We start from the raw sequence: 24347 nt of genomic DNA on the forward strand, positions 1-24347 counted from the left end.
GTGTGTTTGGTTTTTTTTTCCATTTAAACCATCAACTTCCTGTTTTCTTCTCCCTGAAATCTGTGAGGAAGTACTTTTATATGTTTTCAGAGTTTGTTTCTTTATTACTTTGACAGGACAAAGTCATTCAAGAAATCACCCTGTTTTTGGCATTGGGGAAGGGTGTGCAAGGTCACGCCAACTCATCCCAGAGATTAGTGTTCAGCTCAGTGCATTACAGTCTGTTACCAACTGGTAGAAACGTCCTTTCCATCAGGAACTGAGGCCCATTCAACTACAGCCGAGACTACCTCTTTAACATGCCTAAAATATTTGTGTATATGAGACGTGCAGAGCAGCTATTCGGCACTCAGCCCACATCTTTATCAAACATTATACCCTGGGTTTGGTGATGTGAGCGGTTCTTAGTTAGCTGTAGTTAAGACACAGGACACGCCTCCTGTTAATTTGGAACTGCTAGCTAGCCTCCATAAGAGGGATCCACATAAAGACTCAGAGAAAGAACAGTTGCTTACCTTACAAGTAATTGTGATTCTTTGTTTTGTCTGTGTGGATCCCAGAAGCTACGGATTACAACAGGGGATTGATCATCTGGGCTCTTTGGTTCTATAGACAACTGTTTTGGCCAAGTTACTTTGCTGTGCTTCAGATTTCTGCTTAAATGGGCATAATATATGTCTTCATCATAAAAGCATTGAGTCTTTATGTTTAAAAACCGCTTTGATACTGAAATGAAAGTCACTGTAAATGTTTGTTTGTGTTTATCTATTTAGTGTAGAAGTAGCATTTATTTTGCAATCTTTTTTTTTAAATGGGCTGGAAAAAATCAGGCTGTCAAGTAGAAGTATAATTGTTTCTCTGCTACTGCAGAATTTTATTTGAAGGTAGGTCTATTTGCAGAACTTAACTGGCTTTAAAATCTCTAATCATGGTGATTCCCTTTAATTTTTGGCTAATTTTGTCAAACACCTTTCTTTTTGTCTTTGTTAGTTGCGTAATGTGATCAGAAAACTGTGTAGTATAAAAGTAGCTGAAGTCAAGAATGGGAGTTAAATTTCTGAACTTCTAAAGAGGATTTTGTTCACTTCTCTAACAAAGGCAGAGGTAAAAAAATATTTTCTGCACTTCATCTTTTTCAACCACCCTTCCTGATGGAAAAAAATCTGCTTTTGACTAATATTTTCCTTTGTTTCATGATTGATTCCTGTGGATTAATGATTAAACTGTGAATCAGTCTCAGAAATAAACTTTTCCCCTAAAATACACATTTATTTAAAACTACTTTTAGTCTGTCTTGGAATTTTTAATTATTTTAGCACTTTTTCCTGACCATTTGTGTATTTTTTGCGCCAGATGATAAGTTTGAAAATTGTGATATAAAAGAATGGTTCCATGAAAGGTAACTTTTTTCAGGAATTGTTTGTTCTTTCCTTTAGGATAAAAGATTGCCCTCTCAGAGAAACTTATCCTATGGGGTTTTGTTGGAGCAACAACTCAATGAACTGATGATAGCAGTTAAAGTGCATTTGGCAGCTGACTTTGTCACAGTAACAAGTGACTGCAAAAAGTGACAAACTGCAAAGGATTTGTATGTTCCCTGGCTACGGAGAATATGCACAGTATCTCAGCTATTGGAGTGGCTGCATTTTCAACATAGATCAGTTTAGTGCTTGTAAAGATGTCGGTTAGCGCAACAGAGAGTGACCCTCCTAGGTTCTTTGTGGGTGGCGAAGATGGAGATGAATTATTGGATTCATCCAGATCTGTCAACTTCGATCATTTCTATGACCATGCAGAAGAGGAGGATGAAGAGTATGATTCTGTAAGTACTGTAGGAAAGTGTTTTTTTTTTTTTAAGGTATAGTTAATGGCATTACTTGAAAATACTAAATGCTGAGAAATATTCTCAGAATTTACGGGTACTGTGATCATAATATGCATTAGGAGTTTGATTCTGTTAGTTGCTGAGGCATTAGACTCAATCCAGCAAAATATTTGAGCATATGCTTAACTTAAATTATGAGTAGTCTACTAAATTCAAAGTTAAGCATGTGCTTAAGTGCTTTGGTCAGTTGGAGCCAGGTAGCTCAGAATCTTGCAGGACTGAGTCCTTTGTGCAACATGTAGAAATAAAGGCATCAATAAAAATAACATGACTTTATGGTCTTAGAATAAGTATGCCTACTAACATATTTGTAGCTACTTTCTGTTGCTGCTACAGGACTCTTATTAGGTCTTCATCAGTGTAGTATACAAGTACCTACTCAGATTACTTTAAAAAGATGGGGTCTTAATTGCTGCTGTTGGTAAGTCAAGATATTAACCGAGAGAGAGAAATATTTTTATAAAAATACTTCAATTTAGAAAATCACTGATTAAGGTCCTTGTTTCAGCTTTAATATGAAATCATGTTATATGAAGAAAGTCACATGCTAATAACTTCTAAAAAAATTCTGAATTTTTTTTCCCTTGTATGTTGCTTCAGAGGTCACATATGTGCAATTTTCTGGTGCTACAAGTTTGTCTGTAAGCAAGTACTCAGCTCTGAAATCTTGCAATTTAATTTACATTGTACTGTACTGTGCTTCTAAAGCAGTGATCTAAAATTGATACTTGGGTGATCATATGGTCACTCATGATTATCATGGTAGGGTAGTGGATGGAAAATAAGAGAGATTTTTTTTCATTCCCTCAATTATTCCTCATTTTCCAGTAATTGACAGCCACCTTTTCACTCTCCTGTTGTTTGTTACACTGGTCTCTAGGAACTCACACAAGGAAGTAGGTTTATTTTATTTTTATTTATTTAAAGCATACCATAGATGGTCTTTCAGAAGGTTCTGAGCTTGGAGTTAAAGTTGGTGTATTTGCTAACATCTTAGCTTGACTGATATAGCAGTTCTTGCTTTGCAGTCCATCTAAATTATTATGCTATAACTCTTTAAAACTACAGTTCATAGCTCAGCCTTTGCTTCAAAATAATACTAGCAGATGCATAACTTCTGACTTCTACGGGAAGTGGTCACTAGACTACATTTTCATTGATTGTGGGCATGTTTGCTTATAAGCTAAGCACAATAAACTGTTAATGAATCATAAGGCTGCACAGTTAAAATCAATTTGGAAATGCAAACTAAGCATCCAATAGCATTTGATAACTTGGACTGTATTGGCTTTTCATATATTTGTGGTATACATTAAGAAAAAGTTGTACACTACACATTTAAATAAATCCACTTAAAATCGTCACATTTTCTTATCTCTAAAAAATTTGCTTTCCTCTTTTGCTGTTTGAAAGATCCACTGAAAAAAGGAGAAACCAATATAAAGAGAGAGTGTGAAACTGTCTATACAGGAAGTGTTGTGACATGCACAAAGTAAACAGGAAAACTAGAGATTTTTCTCTAATCTGTTACAATAATCCTACTTTACTTGTAAAAATAGTGTGTAATAAAATAAAAGGAGGTTTGGGGCTTCTAGGTATGTCTAAATTATTTACATTAATTTCCAAGGGATTCTTCTGCATAATCTCATTGGGTTTTGACATTCACAGCTCAGTTTTTGATTCTCTCAAATTTGTGCCTGAGAAAAGGACCCATAACAATATTCATAAGTGTGCGGTAGTGCACCTGAACTGGTAAAGAATTATTGCAACGCTAGCACTGCTGACAATTTGTCAGGTCATTCTTCACGTGGCAATAGTAAGGCAAATTGTCAAACACTGTTTTTTCTGAACATCTAATATTGCAAATTGCTAGATGATGGTTTAAAAGTAAAATCTACAAATGTTGGACTGAAATAAAACGTCCCTGTTAATTGACTAGTAAAGCACTTATTGTACGCTGGGAATACTTAATCACTTTCACTACCACCACAAACAAAAAAACCCCCCAAACCACTAACTCTTAACTTTATTTTTTGTGTTAGCCACCAGAAAGGCTGATTGTGGTTGGGATATGTTCCATGGCAAAGAAATCCAAGTCCAAACCAATGAACGAAATTCTGGAACGCCTCTCCATGTTTAAGTACATCACAGTGGTAATATTTGAAGAGGATGTTATTTTGAATGAACCTGTAGAAAACTGGCCTTTATGTGACTGTCTCATTTCTTTTCATTCTAAAGGTAAAGCTTTTCAAGTAGTAACATGAACCTCTAACTTCATTTTAGACTTTTTTTTAAATTCTTTTATTTGAATATTTAGCCGAATTACAAGTTTCTAGGGCTTTTTGTTTGGGGTATTTGAAAAATATTAACATCACAATTATAATATTTTAAACCCAGCTTTTAGTATTTCTGCTATTACAGTATTTAAATATTACTGTATTAAATTGTTTGGGATCATCTAGTCTGGTGTGGCTTTTGAAATCTAATGGCTGACCTTGCAAATAACGTTTACTTACGAAGCTATCAGATGTACTTGTTCACCTCAGCCCAGTAAGCACAGGACCATTCTCACTTAAAGAAATACTTCTGTACATCTCTTGAGGAATCTTGCTCTATAAACAACTTTCATTTTGGATAGTCACATCCCTCTACCTCTCGCCTCTGTATACTGGCAAAATACCAAATTATTGAGTGCCTGGAGACGTAGAACATAGTTTTCTAATGGTTGGAACAAAAGGGCAAGGAGCCAGAGGAAGAGAGTTTTCTGGTAGTCTAACTTGATTTACTGGGTTACTAGGCTACTCTGACTTTTGTGCTTAGGTCAATTCAGCTATAGATCACACTGATTAAAACAAAAATAAAAAAACCTCTACTCATTCAGGTCATATGTATAATATTGAAATTGGGTTTTGGTTTTTTTTAGCCAAATACTTAAACATGACACTAGTAAGTTAATATATATTCCTTAATAAACCTTATTTAGGATTTCCACTGGACAAAGCAGTTGCCTATGCAAAACTCAGGAATCCGTTTGTAATCAATGACTTGAATATGCAGTATCGCATACAAGATAGGTAAGTAATAACTACAAATCAGATATAAACCACTTCAGCTCTATTTTGCTGAAAATCAGCAAATAAAATAAGTATTTAAGACTGTGAAATACTGGAGATATGTAATATCTTGGGATTGTCATCACAATGACAACACCAATATGTGCATCATTCTAGAGTAGTCATCATTTGACAATATCTCAAAAGTGTGTGTGTGTGTGTGTATATATATATATATATATATATATATATATATATATATATATACATATTCTTATGTTCTTACATACATGTAGAAGACAATAAATTACAAAACAAATGACTAGTAAATAATAAATAGGTGTATCTTGTTGACCGTAATCTGGTATTGGACTGTACTTCCTTTGATCAATACTTTAGAATTATTTATCGCTTTATGTTGCGGTATCTCTTAGAGACCTGGTCTAGGTCAGGACCTCATAGTGCTAGGTTCTGTAGAAACATATACTAAATGACAACTCCTGCCTCAAATTGTTTACAGTCTGAAAGTAAATCTAGAATGGAGTAAGGGCGGTGCCTTTCTCAGTTTGGAAAGATTTAGCATATAGTGGGTACTACTGCGGTCGAAATAGTAATTGCAAGTTATCTCGCTTAGGTATGTCCCTACTGTCCTTCCCTTACCCACACCAGTTGAGTCTGTGAAGCAAGCAGTGAGATCCTGATGAGTTTTTAAAATTAATTAAATGAGTTTAATTTTTTTTACTTTCAACTTTGTTCTGTGTAATTGAGCTGTAGCTCACGAAAGCTTATGCTCAAATAAATTGGTTAGTCTCTAAGGTGCCACATGTTACTCTGAAACCAGTCTCAAAGTATTATTCCATGAGCATTTCACTTTGTCGTTGCACAAGACACTTAGTGACAAACATTGAAAGATATTAGCAAGGGTCGGGGCCAGACCACGCGTTTCCCAGAAGCTGCAGCATGGCCCCCCTCTGGCTCCTATGTACTCCAATGGGAGCTGCAGGGGCGCTGCCCGCAGATGAAGCAGTGTGCAGATCTGCCCTACCGTGCATAGGAGTCAGAGAAGGGACATGCCACTGCTTCCAGGAGCCACTTGAGGTAACAGCCACTCGGAGCCTGCACCCCCTGAGTCTCTCCCCAGGCCCCAACCCCTTGTCCCAGCCCTGATCCCCCTCCTGCTCTCCAGACCACTCGATCCCAGCCTGGAGCACCCTCCTGCACCCCAAACCTCTCATCTTCAGCCCCACCCCAGAGCCTGCACCCCCAGCCGGAACCTGCACCTCTTCCCGCATCCCTGCCCCAGCCCTGATCTCCCTGCAGCCCTCCGAACCCCTCGGTCTCAGCCCAGAGCATTCTCCTACACTCCAAACTCCTCATCCCCAGCTCCACCCCATAGCTCGCACTCCAACCCCAATTTTGTGAGCATTCATGGCCCATCATACGATTTCTATTTCCCGATGTGGCCCGCGGGCCAAAAAGTTTGCCCACCCCTGTATTAAACAGATGGGTCTCACTGAAATGCACAGAGAAGTTAGCTATGTCCCAAAAAGTCAGCTGTTACAGTTCATATACTATTTGTTATACTTACGTACAACATTATTTGTTGAGTTCATGTGATTTATTTGCTAAGTTTTTATCTAAAAAATTTGTACAAAGCAAAAGCCTGTTCAGATGTTAGTGTTCCGAGTCCCCATTGTCATCCAAAGTATCTTCTCTGTCTGCATCACGAGCTGGAGAAGAGTTCTGGGTAGCTCAAAAGCTTGTCTCTTTCACCAACAGAAATTGGTCCAATTAAAGATATTATCTGACCCACCTTTTCTCTCTCCATCATGAAAAGCAAATATTAACAAATGAATAGTATAGAAACACTGGAGCCTTTTGTACAGTTTAAAAAAAAGTAAAATTTCAAACACAACAGTAGTTGCAACAATGCACAAGCATTTCAACAAATTTGAAATTGCACTTGCATTGAACAAGTCTCTCCGTACTCTGCTGTTCCAGTCTTGTGACAAGCTAAAAATGTTGGCATTGCAATTTGCACTGGTTCAGTGACATTGGTGTGAAGTGCAACTGTCTAAATAGACATCCCTTAAAGCACTGTGTACGTGAACAGAGTACCATGATAGTTATTATATAAAGTAAGCTTTGTGTTTCATGGACTATAAAATGTAAATATTGTTCGAACTTTGTCGCTTTGGTTGGATAACTTTTGTGCTCTTCTTTTAGGAGAGAAGTGTATAGCATCCTCAAAGCTGAAGGCATTTTACTTCCTCGTTATGCAATTCTGAACCGTGATCCAAACAATCCCAAAGGTAACAGATTTTCTTAACTTTCTTATTAAGGTTCTATTTTTACAACTTGGAGTATTTTGTTAAACATTTTGAATAGTAACCTTTAACTTACTGAACCCTCTGCTTGCCTGCACCCACTTCTGTGCCCCTTGCCTTTAATTCAGTCAATGACTTCCTGCTCATTGCAAGGGGGAAGGAGATGGGGAGGAGCAGATGCTTACAGCAAAAGTTCCCTACAAAATGTAGTTTGTAACTTTGCTATGGAGATGCTTCTAACTTTTGGACTTGCTATGGTCCATCAGAAGCAGTCCCATCCTGAATAACTTTACCAGTCTGGCTGGCTGGTCTCCCTCTGCCCAGTATAATGAGACCACAGAAGGCACAGGATACTGGGAGACAGTAGGAGGAGCTAATATTTTGAGCTGGCTGAGGGCTGTCGTTCTGAAGCATGCTAGGGATGAATTGGTACCAAGGAGCCTACACAGACAATGTGTTAACGTGTTAACAGACTTACAACAAAGATGTTGCTCCTGGGCTAAAAGGGTCAACATCAACAGTTATGGCAAATATGCAAATAACTTCATAATGAAACCAGGCTGTCCAAGCTTCTATTGATCTAACTAAGGTATCTGAATGCTATGCAGTCTAATGTATTTATACTCACAACACACCTGTCAGGCAGGGAAGTGCTACTATTTATTTTTTACAGGTGGGAATTGAAGTACAGAGACTGTATTTAATTAAATAAATACTGCTGGGAATTTTGTGATTAAGAGGCACTTAGTTTCCCAGATATAGATAGGATGACAAATGCCACAATACGAGTAATAGGGCCTAGATTTTCCTTAATGTGATAGCTGACAGATTTCGACACCAAATAGTCACCAAACCAACAAGAGGTGATGCTGTTTTAGATTTTCTATTAATGGATAGTTGAGGACCTCATAGAAGAACTCGTGGTTGGAGACAACCTTGGTTTGAGGGATCATGAGCTAATTCAGTTTAAACCAAATGGAAGGAGAAACAACAATAGGTCTGCAACTAGGGTCCTTGATTTCAAATGGGAAAACTTTTAAAAATTAAGAGAATTAGGGAAGTGGAGTGGACTGGAGAACTCAAGGATCTGAATGTGGAGGAGGCTTGGAATTACTTTAAGTCAAGGTTGCAAAAGCTATTGGAAGCCTGCATCCCAAGCAAGGACAAAAAATTCATGGGGAGAGGTTGCAGAGCAAACTGGATGAGCAAGCATCTCAAACAGTTGATTAAGAGAAAGTAGAAAGCCTACAAGGAATGGAAGATGGGATGAATTAGCAAGGAAAGCTACCTCTTGGAGATCAGAAAGTGTAACTGTCTGGCTGGTGGTTCTTGCTGACATGCTCTGGGTCCAACTGATCACCATGTTTGGGGTTGGGAGGAAATTTTCTCCCTGGGTTAAATTGGCACAGATTTTGGGTGGGTTTTTTTGTTTTTGTTTTTGTTTTTTTTTGGTTTATTTTTGCCTTCCTCTGCAGCATGGGTCACTTGCAGGTTTAAAGTATAGTAAATGGATTTTCTGTAACTTGAAGTCTTTAAATCATGATTTGAGGACTTCCGTAACTCTGCTAGATGTTAGGGGTCTATTATAGGAGAGGGTGGGTGAGGTTCTATGCCTGCAGTATGCAGGAGGTCAGACTAGATGATTTTGATGGTTCTTTCTGTCCTTAAAGTCTGAGTCCTTGAGAGGCAGTCTTGAAAATTCACTCTGCTTAAGATTGTTGCGTTGGAATCCGATTTATATATTGTTTGGTTTTTTTAAAAAAACAGAAGTTTCTTCCTCACTAGAAGTGCAAATCTCAGTGCATCCTTAACTGCGTATCGGCCTACTGATGATTCCCTAATACTTTAAAAAAAAATATCAAATTTTAGTTTTTATGTAAATCTTGTAAGATGTTATAGCTAAAAACTGAGAAAGAATCCACAAAAAAGGGTTTAGGGAACTTTGGGATTGAGGGAAATTGTGTTCCCTGAATACAACTAATTTCCTCTTTTGTGGGGGGAGGGAGGGGGGGAGTTGAATGGTCTGTCAAAAACTGGAAAAACTATGAAGTTTTGAAGGCAAGCTGAGAGCATAGGTCAGAATTTTCCAAAATTATCGGTAATTTTAAAGTAAAACATTAAGTGCCTCAATCACTTTCAGTTGATTTTCAGTGAAGTATAAATCACTTTTGAAAATAGGGCTTGGGCTCATAAGTTAATGAGACATTTTTGGAAAATTGTACCCATTGGTACCTCAAAATTTGGAAGCTTAACTTGACTCCTGTTAGAGACCTGAATTTCAAAAAGTTCCGAGTACCCCAGATTAGAAACTGTTAAAATAATACAATGGGACAATCGAACTTCAGACTTGGTGTAACAAAATATAACACAGCTAGACGGACAGGAGTTAGAACATTAAGATAACCCGGCAAAAGCTAGTGGAAAGTATAATTTTTTTGTTAATGTTGTGTGTGTATATAGACTCAGTATTTCATGTCACTGCAATAGAAAGTCATAAAAGGATTTGAATGAGGAGAGACTATGGCCTGGTATCTTACCTCAGGAAAGGCATTTCACATATAAGGGCAGCTTGAAAGAAAATGGGATATTTGAAGTGGACTAATGGATACTGAGACTTGTATCACTAAGATGGTTTGGCAGGAAGGCTATTAGAGACCCATTTTTGGAGAAATGGATGTCCCTTGCCTACTAGGTCTTAATCACATTTATAGTAGAGACATTGAACCTGGATCCTTCTAATACATATGGACAAATATTCTCACACCTGATGTTGCCAGGAGAGGGAAGAAGGAATGAAGATGTAAATATAGCTGTGATAGCCATAAATGAAACAATCTTACTTCAAGAATAATTCATGAAGTCACTTACTTACATCATCCATTTAACTATTGAAGTCTCTTTGTGGCCCCCCTTTTTATTGTGTATTGCATTTGAGTCCAGTACAGGCACTCACTTTCATCAGATTCTAGCTCTTGTATCATAAACTTTTTAAAGTACAAACCACAGCCAGGAAATTGCACATGGCCTGCTTAAGCAAATATTGTAGCTCGCTGGACTTTGTGCAATAGGCAACTTGAAAAAAGTGAACTCAATTCAGTTAGAAATTGCAATACAAGGTACTGAAAGTTTGCCAAGTGTTTCTGTATCCATTATGATGCAGTCTTACAGTTTATTCCGTTAATAAATACTTAGTTTCAGAGATTTTAAGATTTTTGTATTTTTAATTTCATTGGTGGTAGAATTGTAGCATGCTATATAAGTTATCTCAAAAATCTGAATTTCTATCTAAGGGTTAGTTTTTAATTTAATATATGGCAGTGAACATGGTTGGTTTGAGATGATTAAACAGACACTTTGGGACAGATCATTCATAAAAATAGTACAATATTTGAAACGGAACAGAATTATTTCTTGAGGTTATGTACAAGGATATGCATCTTCTTGAAGTAAGAGGGTGAGGGGAGAGATACTAAGGTGAAGAAAACATTGATATGCCAAGGCTGGCTCTGCCCAGTGTGGAAGGATGTGACAATGATGGCTCCTTTCCCTGTTCTGTAATACCAAGGGGATTGTTATGAGCAGGTATTGCAGCACAGAGGCTGGCACGCTCTCTCCCTGAAATTGAGGGACTGAGGCAAGCAGAGTGGATTAAAAAAAGATCAGTGATTTAAAAATCTTTTTTAATAGCATTTTTTATTAAAATACAATAGTTTTCTTTTAAAACTTTTCAATTAAATTTGAAACTATCATAACTCACATTAAGAACAAAACTTGCTATAATTTATTAAAAAATCGTTAAAATACAATGAAAAAAATCAGGCAATGCATGTTTGCCGCCAAAGTTTTAAAAGACAGACCAGTGAACTTGTGGAATTCGCTGGCTAAGCATGTGGAACCAGTGTTTGTTGAAGCCCTGGACTAGACTTTGGTAGCAGTAGCTTCTTCTGCAGGCACAGAGAATATTTTCTTTATTCGGTTTATTCAACTAGTTGAGTTCAGCGGCTAGTTAATCAAATGTTGAGAATCCGATTGGGAGCTGAAAAAGTAGGAAAGCTTATTTTTCTCTTCCACTATATGAATAAAAATGAGGTTTAGAGGATGAGATCTATTAGTTCTAAAATCTGGAAGGACATGGTTACCAGAAACAATCAGTTCAGTTCACTAACTATTGGTAATACATCCTTTTTTTTGAAAACAGATCAGTTTTAAATGTAAAACATGTTTTGAAAAACTCATTCTTCTTATGTATCATGCACATTTAAGGTAGTTTTTATTTAACAAATAAACAATTTTAAAATGCTAGTTTTATACCTTTTTAATTGAATTCAAGTTTCCATCCACAAATGACAAATAGACATGAATAGAAAATCAATCTAGTACATAAATGTATCATTCACCATTTTCTGCCTTAATAAATGGATCAGTTAAGCACCTGAAAAAATGTATGTTCAATTATATAATTGCTTAAATAAATAAATGTGTATAGGTAGCAAAACGAAGTACCAAATTACACCAACCATTGGGAATCTGCCTTTCTTTAGGAAAATAATGTACAAAGGCAAAATGTGATTAAAATTGGTGATTGAAATCAAAGTTTCATATATGCTCATTTAACTCATAATTAAATTGCTTTGATTTAAATCACTCCACCCAGGAAGCAGGGGTGGTAGAGATGCTGGTGTGTTTTCTCTGTGCCTAGATGGTGCTTGTAAGTCACTGTTGCACTGAGAAAGTACTTCCCAGTGACCCGCAGGGAAGAAACACAGATACTCCCCAGCCAGGGTGAGTTCCCTTCCTGCACCAATACGGATGGCAGAGAGCTGCTGAGTTATGGAGAGGAGGGTGATGAGCAGGCAACAGTGCACCAAAGTTCACTGGTTAACTGTTTTAGGGCTGGGCTGAGCCCAGCACTGATTGAATTGAATACAATAGAGTAGAGGCCCATCCCCAGTTTGTAGAAGAGAGATTTTCTGGTGCCAAATCTGGGTCTGTTCTTAGTACTTCCTTCCTTGAATAACTGCTCCAAACATGATTTATAAGAACTTAAATTGGTGATTCCATTTCAATAGTTCAATATTTTTCTTGTCTTAAACTGAAGACTAAAGATATTAATTAATTTTTTGAAAGTGAGCAGTTGACTTTTATTGTATACTGTTACCACATGATATCGTCTTTAATTTATGCTCATTTCTCCAGAATGCAATTTGATTGAAGGAGAAGACCAGGTGGAGGTGAATGGGGAAGTTTTCCAAAAGCCATTTGTAGAGAAGCCAGTGAGTGCCGAGGACCACAATGTATACATTTATTATCCAACATCTGCTGGCGGTGGAAGCCAAAGGCTTTTTCGAAAGGTGCGGAAATTGCCACACTTAAATTATTTTAAAATGTTTTTATACTGAATGACTGTAATCTTGGTTCTATTATAGTGACTTAAAAAAACCCGAAACCCCAAAATATCTTTGGAGAATCTGATGCAAATCTATACAAACCAGAATCAAAAGACCAAATTCTCTAGCAGAGGTATGGCCTTTGTACCACAGAAGTAGTATGAAAAGGGTCTGTAATCTACCTACAGATGCTCAGCAGACGATTTTCTTAACATAGAGGAGGTCCGCTAGGATATCCACACTGCAACCAGGGTCTGCTTCTCTGCCCACCATCTTGTTGTGCATATGAATGGATTTATTTTCAAGAATACAAGTTGCCTAATATAGTGGTGGTTTAAACTAAACTGATGAGAGAACATACACAAACTCCTCTTGATGAGGTTGTTGAATTTTCACCTCGAATACTCAAACAGGTCGGAACTGAAGCTGTTATAGAGATCTGTTGACCCGAATCTGTTGACTAAAACAAGGTTCTTTCTAGTGACAATGCATTCCTACTAACTTTTGATTAATTAAAAAGTCATTGCAATTAACAGTGAGGATGCATACTGAGGCTGGATGTAATGTAACTTTGTGTATAGCCTAAATGTTGTACTGTGTAATTTCAGAATCTGGTAGTGCTGCAGTATATTAGCACAGAGGTAGCATGGTACCATTTTATGGTAAAGAAGTACTCAGTCATTTGGGAAACTTTTTATTTAATATTTTCAACCTCTATTAAATAGATATGACTTCATAGTCAAGTCTCGAGATAGTTTAAAATATTTGTATTGATAAAGCCTTCCTTTGTGGAATATGTTTAGTTAGTTCTCCATAAAACCAGGAGGGGGAGGGAAATTTTGGAAGAAGAGACAGAAATAAGCTCCGAGAGTGTGCATATTTAAGGAGGTGAAAGGGTCTATCTTAAAGAGAGGCTTTAACAGAAAAATATTTTTCAGATTGGCAGCAGGAGCAGTGTTTATTCCCCTGAAAGCAATGTGAGAAAAACGGGCTCATACATTTATGAGGAGTTCATGCCTACAGATGGCACTGATGTAAAGGTATGAAAACCGCACATTCTGATTTCTATTTAGAACAGTCAAATATTCCAAGATCTTTGGCAGTTTTTGAGATGAAAATGTGTCTTGTGGGGTGGCAGAGCGCAGGCAGGCTCAGACTTTGGTCCCCCCTTGTGGGGGTTGTGTAGTAATTTTTGTTGTCAGAAGGGAGTCACGGTGCAATGAAGTTTGAGAATTATTAGTATTAGAAATTATTAGTTAGTAGTAGTAGTAGACATTAGAGAAGTATTAGTATATTTTAATAAACTATGACGAATTATAAATGTACACTGCTTTGGAGAAAATACACTAACAGTACATTGTTAATGCATTATCCACAGGGTTTTTTTAGTTCATTTTCTTTATATATTTAGTTTTTATTAATTTAGATTTAAAATGATTATAAAAGACTAGGCATCCTTGCATTATTGTTAATAAAATCCCAGCAGCGTTACATTAATTATTTCAGCAGGAACTCAGCCAGTCACCTACAGAATTTCCTTCCCTTCATTGCATGGGAAATAGATTTTGGAAAGACACCAAATTCATGTTATTTTGGACCATGGGAGGGATCAAGTTCCAGAGTCTCTGAGCCCTTGCTGTGAATGCCCTACCAACAGCCCCCTCTTATAATGAAGGAGAGATCCTACTTGGACACTTTGGCTGCCCACAACTGTGGCAGTATGGCATGTGGAGAGGCAATCTTTCAGGTAGGCCTAGTCCCAGGCTAGGTAGAACTTATGGGTCATAACCAACATCTTAAACTCCACCTAGAGACCAGTAGGAAGATGGTGCAGTGCAGATCCCAGAGTACTGATCTTGTATACTCCCAGTGAGATGCCTTACTTGGTAAGCAAGCTGCTGCATTGTACACCATTGTCACTCTTCAGATGTTTTTAAGGTGTAGTCCCATATGGAACACATTGCAGTAGCTAATCTTGAGGTTATGAAAGCCTGCATCAGAGCCACCTAGCCAAACACAGATGGTAAAAGGCGGCCTGGGTTGTAATACAACCAAACAGAAGTTGTGGGTCTAAAATTAACCCTAAGCTGCAAACTCTCATAACTAATGTCTGTATTCCAACAATTAGAGGGACTGATGTTACCTCCACCATCTCATCCAGTTACTTCCCCAACTCTGCTAGGTTGAGCTTCAGCCAGCACACCGTCATCCATTCTCTAATCTCACTTAGACACTGGCTGAGCTGCTGAATCACATCAGATGTGATGGAGACATACAGTTGGGTATCATCAGCAAGTTGCAAACACCACGCCTCATGCTTTCTAAAAACCTCATATACACAGTGAACAGCTGACAGAATGGAACCATGCAGGAGCCATACCTGAGAATTCTTTGGGAAGAGGAGCAATTGCCCACAGCAATCTATTGACTTCTTGGAGAGAAAAGAGTGAAGCTATTGAAGACAGAGTAGTCCTGACAAGAAACACCTCCCTATGATCAGTGGTATCAAAGGCAGCTGATAGAAGTAGTAGTAGTACCTGTATAGACAAATGATCTTCATCCAGGAGGAGATTATTGACCACTGAAGTCTGTGCCAAAGCCATGCCTTTACCTAGTGTGACAACGGCCTAGGAGGTCAAAGACCTCTAGATACAGCGAGAGGTATCTCACCACAACCTTCTCCTGGGAAAGATGTGATACTGGTCAATAATTAGATTGTTAGTGTTAAGCGATGACTTCTTGAGTAAATGTGATGGAGTTAATTTTGGAATTAATTGAGTTTTGGAATTAATTGAGAAACTTAACAGTAACAAGTCGCCAGGACCAAGTAGCATTCACCCAAGAGTTCTGAAAAAACTCAAATGTGAAATTGCGGAACTGTTACCTATGGTTTGTAACCTGTCCTTTAAATCAGCTTCTGTACCCAATAACTGGAAGATAGCTAATATAATGCCAATATTTAAGAAGGGGTCTAGAGGTGATCCTGGCAATTAGACCAGTAAGTCTAATGTCAGTACTGGGCAAATTTAGTTGAAACAATAATAAAGAATAAAATTCAGACACATAGAAGAACATAAATTGTTGTGCAAAAGTCAACATGGTTTCTGTAAAGGGAGATCATGTCTTCCTAATCTGTTAGTTCTTTGAGGGGATCAACAAACATGTGGACAAGGGGGATCCAGTGGACATAGTGTACTTAGATTTCCAGAAAGCCTTTGACAAGGTCCCTCACCAAAGGCTCTTACGTAAATTAAGTTGTCATGGGATAAGAGGGAAGATCCTTTCATGGATTGAGAACTGGTTAAAAGTCAGGGAACAAAGGATAGGAATAAATGGTAAATTTTCAGAATGGAGAGGGGTAACTAGTGGTGTTTCCCAAGGGTCAGTCCTAGGACCTATCCTATTCAACTTATTCCTAAATGATCTGGAGAAAGGGGTAAACATTGAGGTGGCAAAGTTTGCAGATGATACTAAACTGCTCAAGATAGTCAAGACCAAAGCAGACTGTGAAGAGCTTCAAAAAGATCTCACAAAACTAAGTGATTGGTCAACAAAAATGGCAAATGAAATTTAATGTGGATAAATGTAAAGTAATGCACACTGGAGAAAATAACCCCAACTATACATACAATATGATGGGGGCTAATTTAGCTACAACTAATCAGGAGAAAGATCTTGGAGTCATTGTGGATAGTTCTCTGAAGACGTCCATGCAGTGTGCAGTGACAGTCAAAAAAACAAACAGGATGTTAGGAATCATTTAAAAAAGGGACAGAGAATAAGATGGAGAATATCTTATTGCCCTTATATAAATCCATGGTTCATCCACATCTTGAATACTGTGTACAGATGTGGTCCCCTCATCTCAAAAAGGATATACTGGCATTAGAAAAGGTTCAGAAAAGGGCAACTAAAATGATTAGGGGTTTGGAACAGGTCCCATGTGAGGAGAAATTAGAGGCTAGGACTTTTCAGCTTGGAAAAGAGGAGAGTAAGGGGGGATATGATTGAGGCATATAAAATCATGAGTGGTGTGGAGAAAGTGAATAAGGAAAAGTTATTTACTTGTTCCCATAATATAAGAACTAGGGGCCACCAAATTGAATTAATGGGTAGCAGGTTTAAAACAAATAAAAGGAAATTCTTCTTCACTCAGCACACAGTCAACCTGTGAAACCCCTTGCCTGAGGAGGTTGTGAAGGCTAGGACTATAACAGGGTTTAAAAGAGAACTGTATAAATTCATGGAGGTTAAGTCCATTAATGGCTATTAGCCAGGATGAGCAAGGAATGGTGTCCCTAGCTTCTGTTTGTCAGAGGGTGGAGATGGATGGCAGGAGAGAGATCACTTGATCATTACCTGTTAGGTTCACTCCCTCTGGGGCACTTGGCATTGGCCACTGTCGCCAGACAGGATACTGGGCTGGTGGACCTTTGGTCTGACCCAGTATGGCCATTCTTATATTCTAAATGCCACACTACAGCTTCCTTCAAAGTAATAGGCAGCCTACCAGCTCTCAGGGGCATTAACAGTCTCCAAAAATAAAGGACCCAGTACTTTCCTATTGGCTTTACCACTCAGGAGGGACATATATGCAAAATACAGGTTCTGGTATGAAGTTCTCTCAGTACCTCAGCAAGTATTAGTGGCTGAAATTCTAGCAGAGAAGACAAGGCCCTTTTTCTCGCAAGACCAAACTCTGCCACCACAGAAGCACCCCTAATTTGATCAGTTTTGTCTGCAAAATATCAAGCAATTTCCTCACAACAGGAGGTACTTGGAGTAGCTCCCAAGCTGAGATAGTTTGGTAAAACCAGACATTTTACCCCCAAAATAAATAAATAAATAAAATAAAATCTGCTGTCTGAGACTTTGCAGGTCCTATGGTGGACGAAGAGAACTTATTCTTTGTTTCCTGTACTGCCACAGCATATGTGTTTGATCAATTGTAGCATAAATGTTTTGGGTTTTTTTTAGCCTTCACACAAGACCTCCACCACTGGTGCTCTAGCCATCTTCCTTCCTGCTTTGTTTGTAACTGATAATCCATCAGGCTGGATGTCCTGTGAGCACAAAACAAAAAGGGAGCCTAGAAGCCACCCCATCATTGGTTAGGAGCATTATCTAATTTGCAGTGAGTCTCTCTGACAGGATGCTGTTAAGAGCTTAAAACTGGGTTCTATGGAAACCAGCACCCTGGTCACTTAACCACAGTTCCCTATGTGTTCTAAAAGTGTGGTTAAGGTGTAAGGGAACACTTACACCGGCTGGTGTGCTGTAGATTGAAGGTTGGCCTGTAGTTGGCCACACAATAACTTGCTGTATACACGAGCCCTAGTAATGTTTTTGGACGTGTGTATGCAGCTCCATGATTTGAACTTGACATAAACTCGGTGTAACTAAGTTAATAAATTCTAATTTTTAAATAAAGGTATACACAGTAGGTCCAGACTATGCACATGCTGAAGCGAGGAAGTCCCCAGCTTTGGATGGCAAGGTAGAACGAGACAGTGAAGGAAAAGAAGTGAGATATCCAGTTATCCTGAATGCAAGAGAGAAGTTGATTGCTTGGAAAGTATGCCTTGCATTTAAGGTAAACAGACCACTTACTAGCTGATCAAATGTGTAGTACTAATTGTTTACTATGTGAAAATTCTGTTAGTCAGTGCTCATAAACAGAGGTATTATTGTTAGAGATCTCCTGGGATGGAAAAAGAAATTGCACTCACGTTTTTTTTTACCCCCTAATCTGGTGGACTTCTCCTGTTTTTAAAAAATTAATTTTTTTAATATTCTTACTGCATACTGTCAGAGGAAAACCTATTCTACTGCAACATCTTCATAAGTTGCTCTGTCTGTGCTGGAAAGAAGGCAAAGTACCACAAGAACTGAGACACCAACGTCATCAGTCTATAAAAACAAGGGTGACAGGAGTGAATATAACAACTATCATGGCATTTCCCTTCTTAGCATTATGGGAAAAGCTTTTGCCCAAGTTGTCCCAAATAGACTTCAGACCCTTGCAGACAAAATCTATCCTGAATCACGGTGCGGCTTCACAGCTGAAAGATCTACTATTGACATGATCTTCTTGCTGAGACAACTACAGACAAAAAAACAAAAACAAAAAAAGCCCCTTTACATAGCCTTTGTCGATCTCACGAAGGCTTTTGACCTTGTCAGTAGAGGCGGACTATTTATGCTTCTAGAAAAGATTGGATCCCCCCCCCCCCCCCCGCAAGCTCTCAAGCATGATTTGATCCTTCCATGAAAACATGTATGGCATAGTTCAATACAACAGCTCAGTCTGGGAGGCTTTCCAGATATGTAGTGGAGTTAAGCAAGGTTGTGTACTTGGCCCAGCTCTGTTTGGGATCATCTTCTCCTTGCTACTGAAACAAGCTTTTGATTTCTCAACTGAGGGAATCTTCTTGCACTCAAGATCTGATGGGAAGCTGTTCAATCTTGCAAGACTCAGATCTAAAACCAAGACTTGGGAGGCCCTTATCCAACACCTCCTCGCTGATGACGCAGCAGTGACGGACCACACAGAAACTCATTTCCAAAACCTTATGGATGGTTTTTCCAAAGCCTGCCAAGACTTTGGGCTTACCATAAGCCTAAAAAGGGTTAATATAATGCTCCAAGGAGTTGAGGAAGCACCCTCCTTCAAGATCAACAGCTATGAACTTGAAGTGGTGAACAAGTTCACATAGCTGGGGTCCACTATCACAGTCAACCTTTCACTTGAAATGGAACTCAACATCCACATGGGAAAAGCCACCACAATGTCTACACCGGGGTCTCAAACTCAAATGACCAGGAGGACCACATGAGGACTAGTACATTGGCCCGAGGGCCGCACCACTGACCACCCCCCCACACCCCACTCCACCAGCCCTGCCCCTACTCCACCCCTTCTGTGAGGCCCTGCCTCTTCCCACCCCTTCCAACCCCTTCCCTGAAATCTCCACCCCGATTCCGCCCCCTCCCTGCCCCCAGGGAGGCTCAGGCAGGGGGTCGGGGTGGGGCAGGGGGTCAGGGTGCAAGGTGCCAATGGGAACTTTGGGTGAGGTACCTGGAGGAGCAGCCAAGGCAACACACAGACCCCGTGCCCTCCTCCTCCCCCCAGGTCCCAGCCGCTTCCTGGAGCAGCGCAGGTGCAGGACAGGAGGCAGGGAGGGAGCCTGCCCTGGCCCCGGTGCCCGCCGGGCCGGAGCCACTCTAGTTAAATGGCAGGGGGGCTGCGGGGAGCTGGCAGGCCGCAGAAAATAACCCCAGCCCGCGAGCCGCTTGTTTGAGACCCCTGGTCTAGACTAAGAAAGAGGGTATGGCAAAACAACAAACTGACTACACACAAAGATCTGTGTGTATTGTGAATGTGTTATCAGCACACTTTTTTTTTTATGGGAGCGAGATGTTGTACTCTCATCAGGAAAAGAGGCTCAACAGCTTTCATACGCGTTGCCTTCATCAAACCTTTGGTATCTCCTGGAAGGACAGTCTCACCAACACTGAGGTGCTTAAGTGGGCCAGCATGCAAACTCTCCTCAACCAGAAAAACAACAAAGAGTCTGGTGGCACCTTAAAGACTAACTGATTTATTTGGGCATAAGCTTTTGTGGGTAAAAAACCCACTTCTTCAGAGGCATGGAGTGAAAATTACAGATGCAGGCATTATTATACTGACACTTGAAGAGAAAGGAGTTACCTCACAAGTGGAGAACCAGTGTTGACAGGGCCAATTCGATCAGGGTGGATGTAGTCCATTCCCAATAATTGAGGAGGAGGTGTCAATTCCAGGAGAGGCAAAGCTGCTTATGTAGTGAGCCAGCCACTCCCAGTCCCTATTCAAGCCCTAATTAATGGTGTTAAATTTGCAAATGAATTTTAGTTCTGCAGTTTCTCTTTGAAGTCTGTTTCTGAAGTCTTTGTTGTTCAAGTATGGCTACTTTTAAATCTGTTATAGAATGTCCAGGGAGACTGAAGTGTTCTCCCACTGGCTTTTGAATGTTACCGTTCCTGGTGTCCGATTTGTGTCCATTTATTCTTTTACATAGAGACTGTCTGGTTTGGCCAATGTACATGTCAGAGGGGCATTGCTGACACATGATGGCATATATCACATTAGTAGATGTGCAGGTATGTCCCTGATGGTGTGGCTGTTGTGGTTGGGTCCTCTGATGGTGTCGCTAGAGTAGATATGGGGACAGAGTAGGCAACGAGGTTTGTTACAGGGATTGGTTCCTGGGTTAGTGTTTCTGTGGTGTGGTGTGTAGTTGCTGGTGAGTATTAGCTTCAGGTTGGGGGCTGTCTGTAAACGAGGACTAGCCTGCTTCCCAAGGTCTGTGAGAGTGAGGGATCATTTTCCAAGTTAGGTTGTAGATCGTTGATGATGTGATGGAGAGGTTTTAGCTGGGGTCTGTATGTGATGGCCAGTGGTGTTCTGTTGTTTTCCTTGTTGGGCCTGTTCTGTAGTAGGTGACTTCTGGGTACCCGTCTCTCTCCTCAACCAGAGGTGCCTCTGCTGGCTTGGGCATGTGTGCTGAATGAATGATAGCGCATCCCAAATGACATTGTCTACGGCAAATTGGCATCTGGAAAAAGACCCAAAGGACACCCAAAATTGTGTGTTAAGGATGTGTGTAAGTGAGACCTCAAAGAAATGGACATGGGTGTGGACAACTGGGAAGATCACACTCAAGAATGCAGCCTTTGGAAACAAGAACTAAACAAAGGTCTCCTGAGTTATGAGGGGAAGCAGTCCAGCTTAGCAGAGGAGAAAAGAGCTTGCAGAAGGCAGAGCCCGAAGGGTCGAAACATCACTTTTAAATGTGACAAATGCAGCAGAGATTATCTCTCGAATGGGTCTCTTCAGCCACAGCCGCGGCTGCCGTTAAAACCAACTGAGTACATTTTTTACCTCTTGGGGTGGATTCCCATGGTCTCTCGAGACTGAAAGATGCCTACTATTGCCATTGTGGACAAATAGAGACAGCTGAATTCAGAAAACTCATACATGAAATATACAACTGTAGAGTAATGTGACATGCGTATTTTTTCTGTCCTGTTTTGCATGTGTGCATGCTAACTTACATTCACTCAGTTTAATTTGTAAAGTTTAATTTGTAAAGGCTGATTTTTTTGTATTAAACAAATCCATTTGCATTCAGTTTGCATAATCTTAAATATATGCTTTGTTAGTAACAATGGGCCTTTGTGATGCAGTTGCAGTAAATCACATAGGGGTGGCTCCTAACTGGTGCCAGCACTGGTCCCAGTGCTAGAATATATTAACCTATAAAGTCTTCAGTGATGTCAGAACCAAGAGTCCCAAATAAAATGTGTAGTTTTTGTATTTGAAAACTAATTTGAAATAATCTGGGAAAGGAGCAAAATATCTTTACTAATAACTCTTTAAGGCTTACATCTACACTATGAGCTAGGGCTATGATTCCCCTCCTCGTGTACGCATACTCACACTAGCTCTCAGTAAGCTAGCTCAAGTATAACAGTGTAGCTATGATAGCACTAGTGGTGACAGCGGAGGCATAGCTGAGCCATGCCCAGTACATTCCCCCTAATTTCAGGTGTGTGGTTCTACTCTCACAGCTCTTTGGGATAGGAACTGTCTTTTGTTCTGTGTTTGTATAGAACCTAGCACAGTGGCTCTTGGTCCATGACTAGGGCTCCTAGGTGCTACAGTAATACAAATAATAAATAATATTCTGAAAGGTGACTGTAAATGGCATTACTGCATCAAGTTTATAAATAGCATATTTTTTGGTAATTCTGAGAGATAAGAAGGGTGTGTGTGTGTTTACCTCTCTCCTTATCTCTTACCGCTACTAAAAACGATGATTCCACAGTCCAAATTCTGTGGACAGAGGGAGTTCTGAAGATAATGTGGATGCAAAAGTGTAACGGAAAGCAGAATTTGGCCTGCAGAATTCATGTTGCTAGTGGTGTGTGAGAAGTTAAGAACTCAGGTTGGGATGTCAGGCATGTAATTAGGAAACATCATGTATAATCTGAACAAATTTAATATGGAGTCACTGAAGAACAATAAATATAGAACCCACAGTGCCATTTTTGTGTTGCCTTTTCAGATCAGAACCATACTTAACATGCAGGTCTGGAAACACGAGACCCTTGACTGAAATGGAAACTGTGCTTTTCACTATTTATTCTTAACAGCAAACAGTTTGTGGCTTTGACTTGTTGCGTGCTAATGGACAATCCTATGTCTGTGACGTCAATGGCTTCAGTTTTGTGAAGAACTCCATGAAATACTATGATGATTGTGCGAAGATACTTGGGTAAGAGTTCATTAATTGATATTATATGATTGGTGTATATGTTCATGCAATCATTTGTCTTTGCTATGGAAGTTTTTTCATCCAGTTTCCAAAGTATTTCTGTCTTAAACATTTTTTTTGAGGGCTACTTTTAGACCAGGGTTGAAACAAGTTCAAAGAATCTTTTGGATAGTTTTTTCTTTAAAGCAGAAAAAGCCTTTGCTTTTAAAGCGAGCATCATCTAGAATAACTAGAAATCAAAAATAAATTTATAAAAGTTTTTTTATTTCCGTGTGCATTCCCTTATGCCTTAGAAAAGTGACAGTTGCAGAATTCAAAAGTAGTCTGAGAACATCTTTGTTAGAGAGAAAAATAAAGAAATATGCTAACTTGTTAAATTTGCTTAACAGATTAACTAACCCAAATAAAAAGTGCAGGTGTGCTGTACAAAGGTTGGTTGAAAGCACACCTTTGCACTGCCTTCGTCCGGGTGCGGCTTTGGGCATGGCTGTTGCTGCCAATGTTGTGTTGAGGCAGCCATCAGACTACTGTAATTCATATTGGCTACAACAGCCTAAAGGGCTGAAAATTTAGACCAGGATTGGAGTGAAATAGAAGGATCCTGACTGTGCCTTCCCTTCCTTCAACTGTGCCCCCTTTTCTGTGCTACCATGCCACTGATTTGTCACTCATAAACTAGGGTGATTCTGTGTTGTCCAGTTAAACTGTCTTTACAACAAAATTATACTACTGGTGTAGTTCAAAAAGGCCATACCACGCTGAATTATCTGAGCTGAAAGGAGGGAAATAATTCCTGTTAGATAATAACTACAGTCTTGTTGCTTCGAGTTAGTGGCAGGAATTCTGAAGATTTGCGTGCACTTCTCCAATTTTACACCGTCAGCTTAGTCTTGATTCCTACCATGGTGCAAAAAACTTTCATCTACATTTTTTCCTTATATTCAAAATAGCATTGTTATAGCAGAGCTAAATCAACAGCATATTTGCACTAAGTTTGAGAAGTCTAGGGATCATTCTTCTTAGATTGAGTTAAGTATCTAAGATACATTACACCATCCTTTAAAGTTCTCCAGAATAAAATCTGTATGAACAGTGATATACTTCTGGTTGGTGTATTTTAACATGACACTTACTAGAGTAGATCATAAGAAGCTCTTACACGAACTTATTATACCTATATTTTACAGATAATGTTAGATTGTTGTCTTTGTAGTTATTGTGACCAGACTTTAATAGTTCAACATAATAGTATTTAAATATTTGAAAAATAAAAATACATCTGTAAGTGCCCATCCAGTGGTCAGTGTTTGTCTAATAAACTGTTGACTAAAACAGAATATTCCATTTAAAGAAATTAATATATACAGTATTTCAGC

The 24347-nt window shown here is 39.2% G+C and overlaps 1 protein-coding gene across 5 annotated transcripts in view; it reads left to right on the plus strand.

Annotated features, from left to right (window-relative positions):
• PPIP5K2 (diphosphoinositol pentakisphosphate kinase 2) overlaps positions 1–24347 on the plus strand; it is a 99094-nt gene that overhangs the window by 15505 nt on the left and 59242 nt on the right. For 4 of the 5 annotated variants that reach the window (XM_074952907.1, XM_074952910.1, XM_074952909.1 and 1 more), the window contains exons 2-10: positions 991–1104; positions 1437–1822; positions 3928–4123; positions 4869–4959; positions 7165–7250; positions 12462–12616; positions 13591–13692; positions 18084–18245; positions 22850–22971. In XM_074952907.1, the coding sequence (XP_074809008.1) occupies positions 1679–1822; positions 3928–4123; positions 4869–4959; positions 7165–7250; positions 12462–12616; positions 13591–13692; positions 18084–18245; positions 22850–22971 (1058 nt within the window). In that variant the 5' untranslated portion in view covers positions 991–1104; positions 1437–1678. The remainder of the gene's footprint in view (positions 1–990; positions 1105–1436; positions 1823–3927; positions 4124–4868; positions 4960–7164; positions 7251–12461; positions 12617–13590; positions 13693–18083; positions 18246–22849; positions 22972–24347) is intronic. The other variant, XM_074952908.1, reaches the window with a different exon arrangement.

Source organism: Natator depressus, chromosome 5 (assembly GCF_965152275.1).
Source record: "Natator depressus isolate rNatDep1 chromosome 5, rNatDep2.hap1, whole genome shotgun sequence".
In the NCBI taxonomy this organism is placed as follows: Eukaryota; Metazoa; Chordata; order Testudines; family Cheloniidae; genus Natator; species Natator depressus.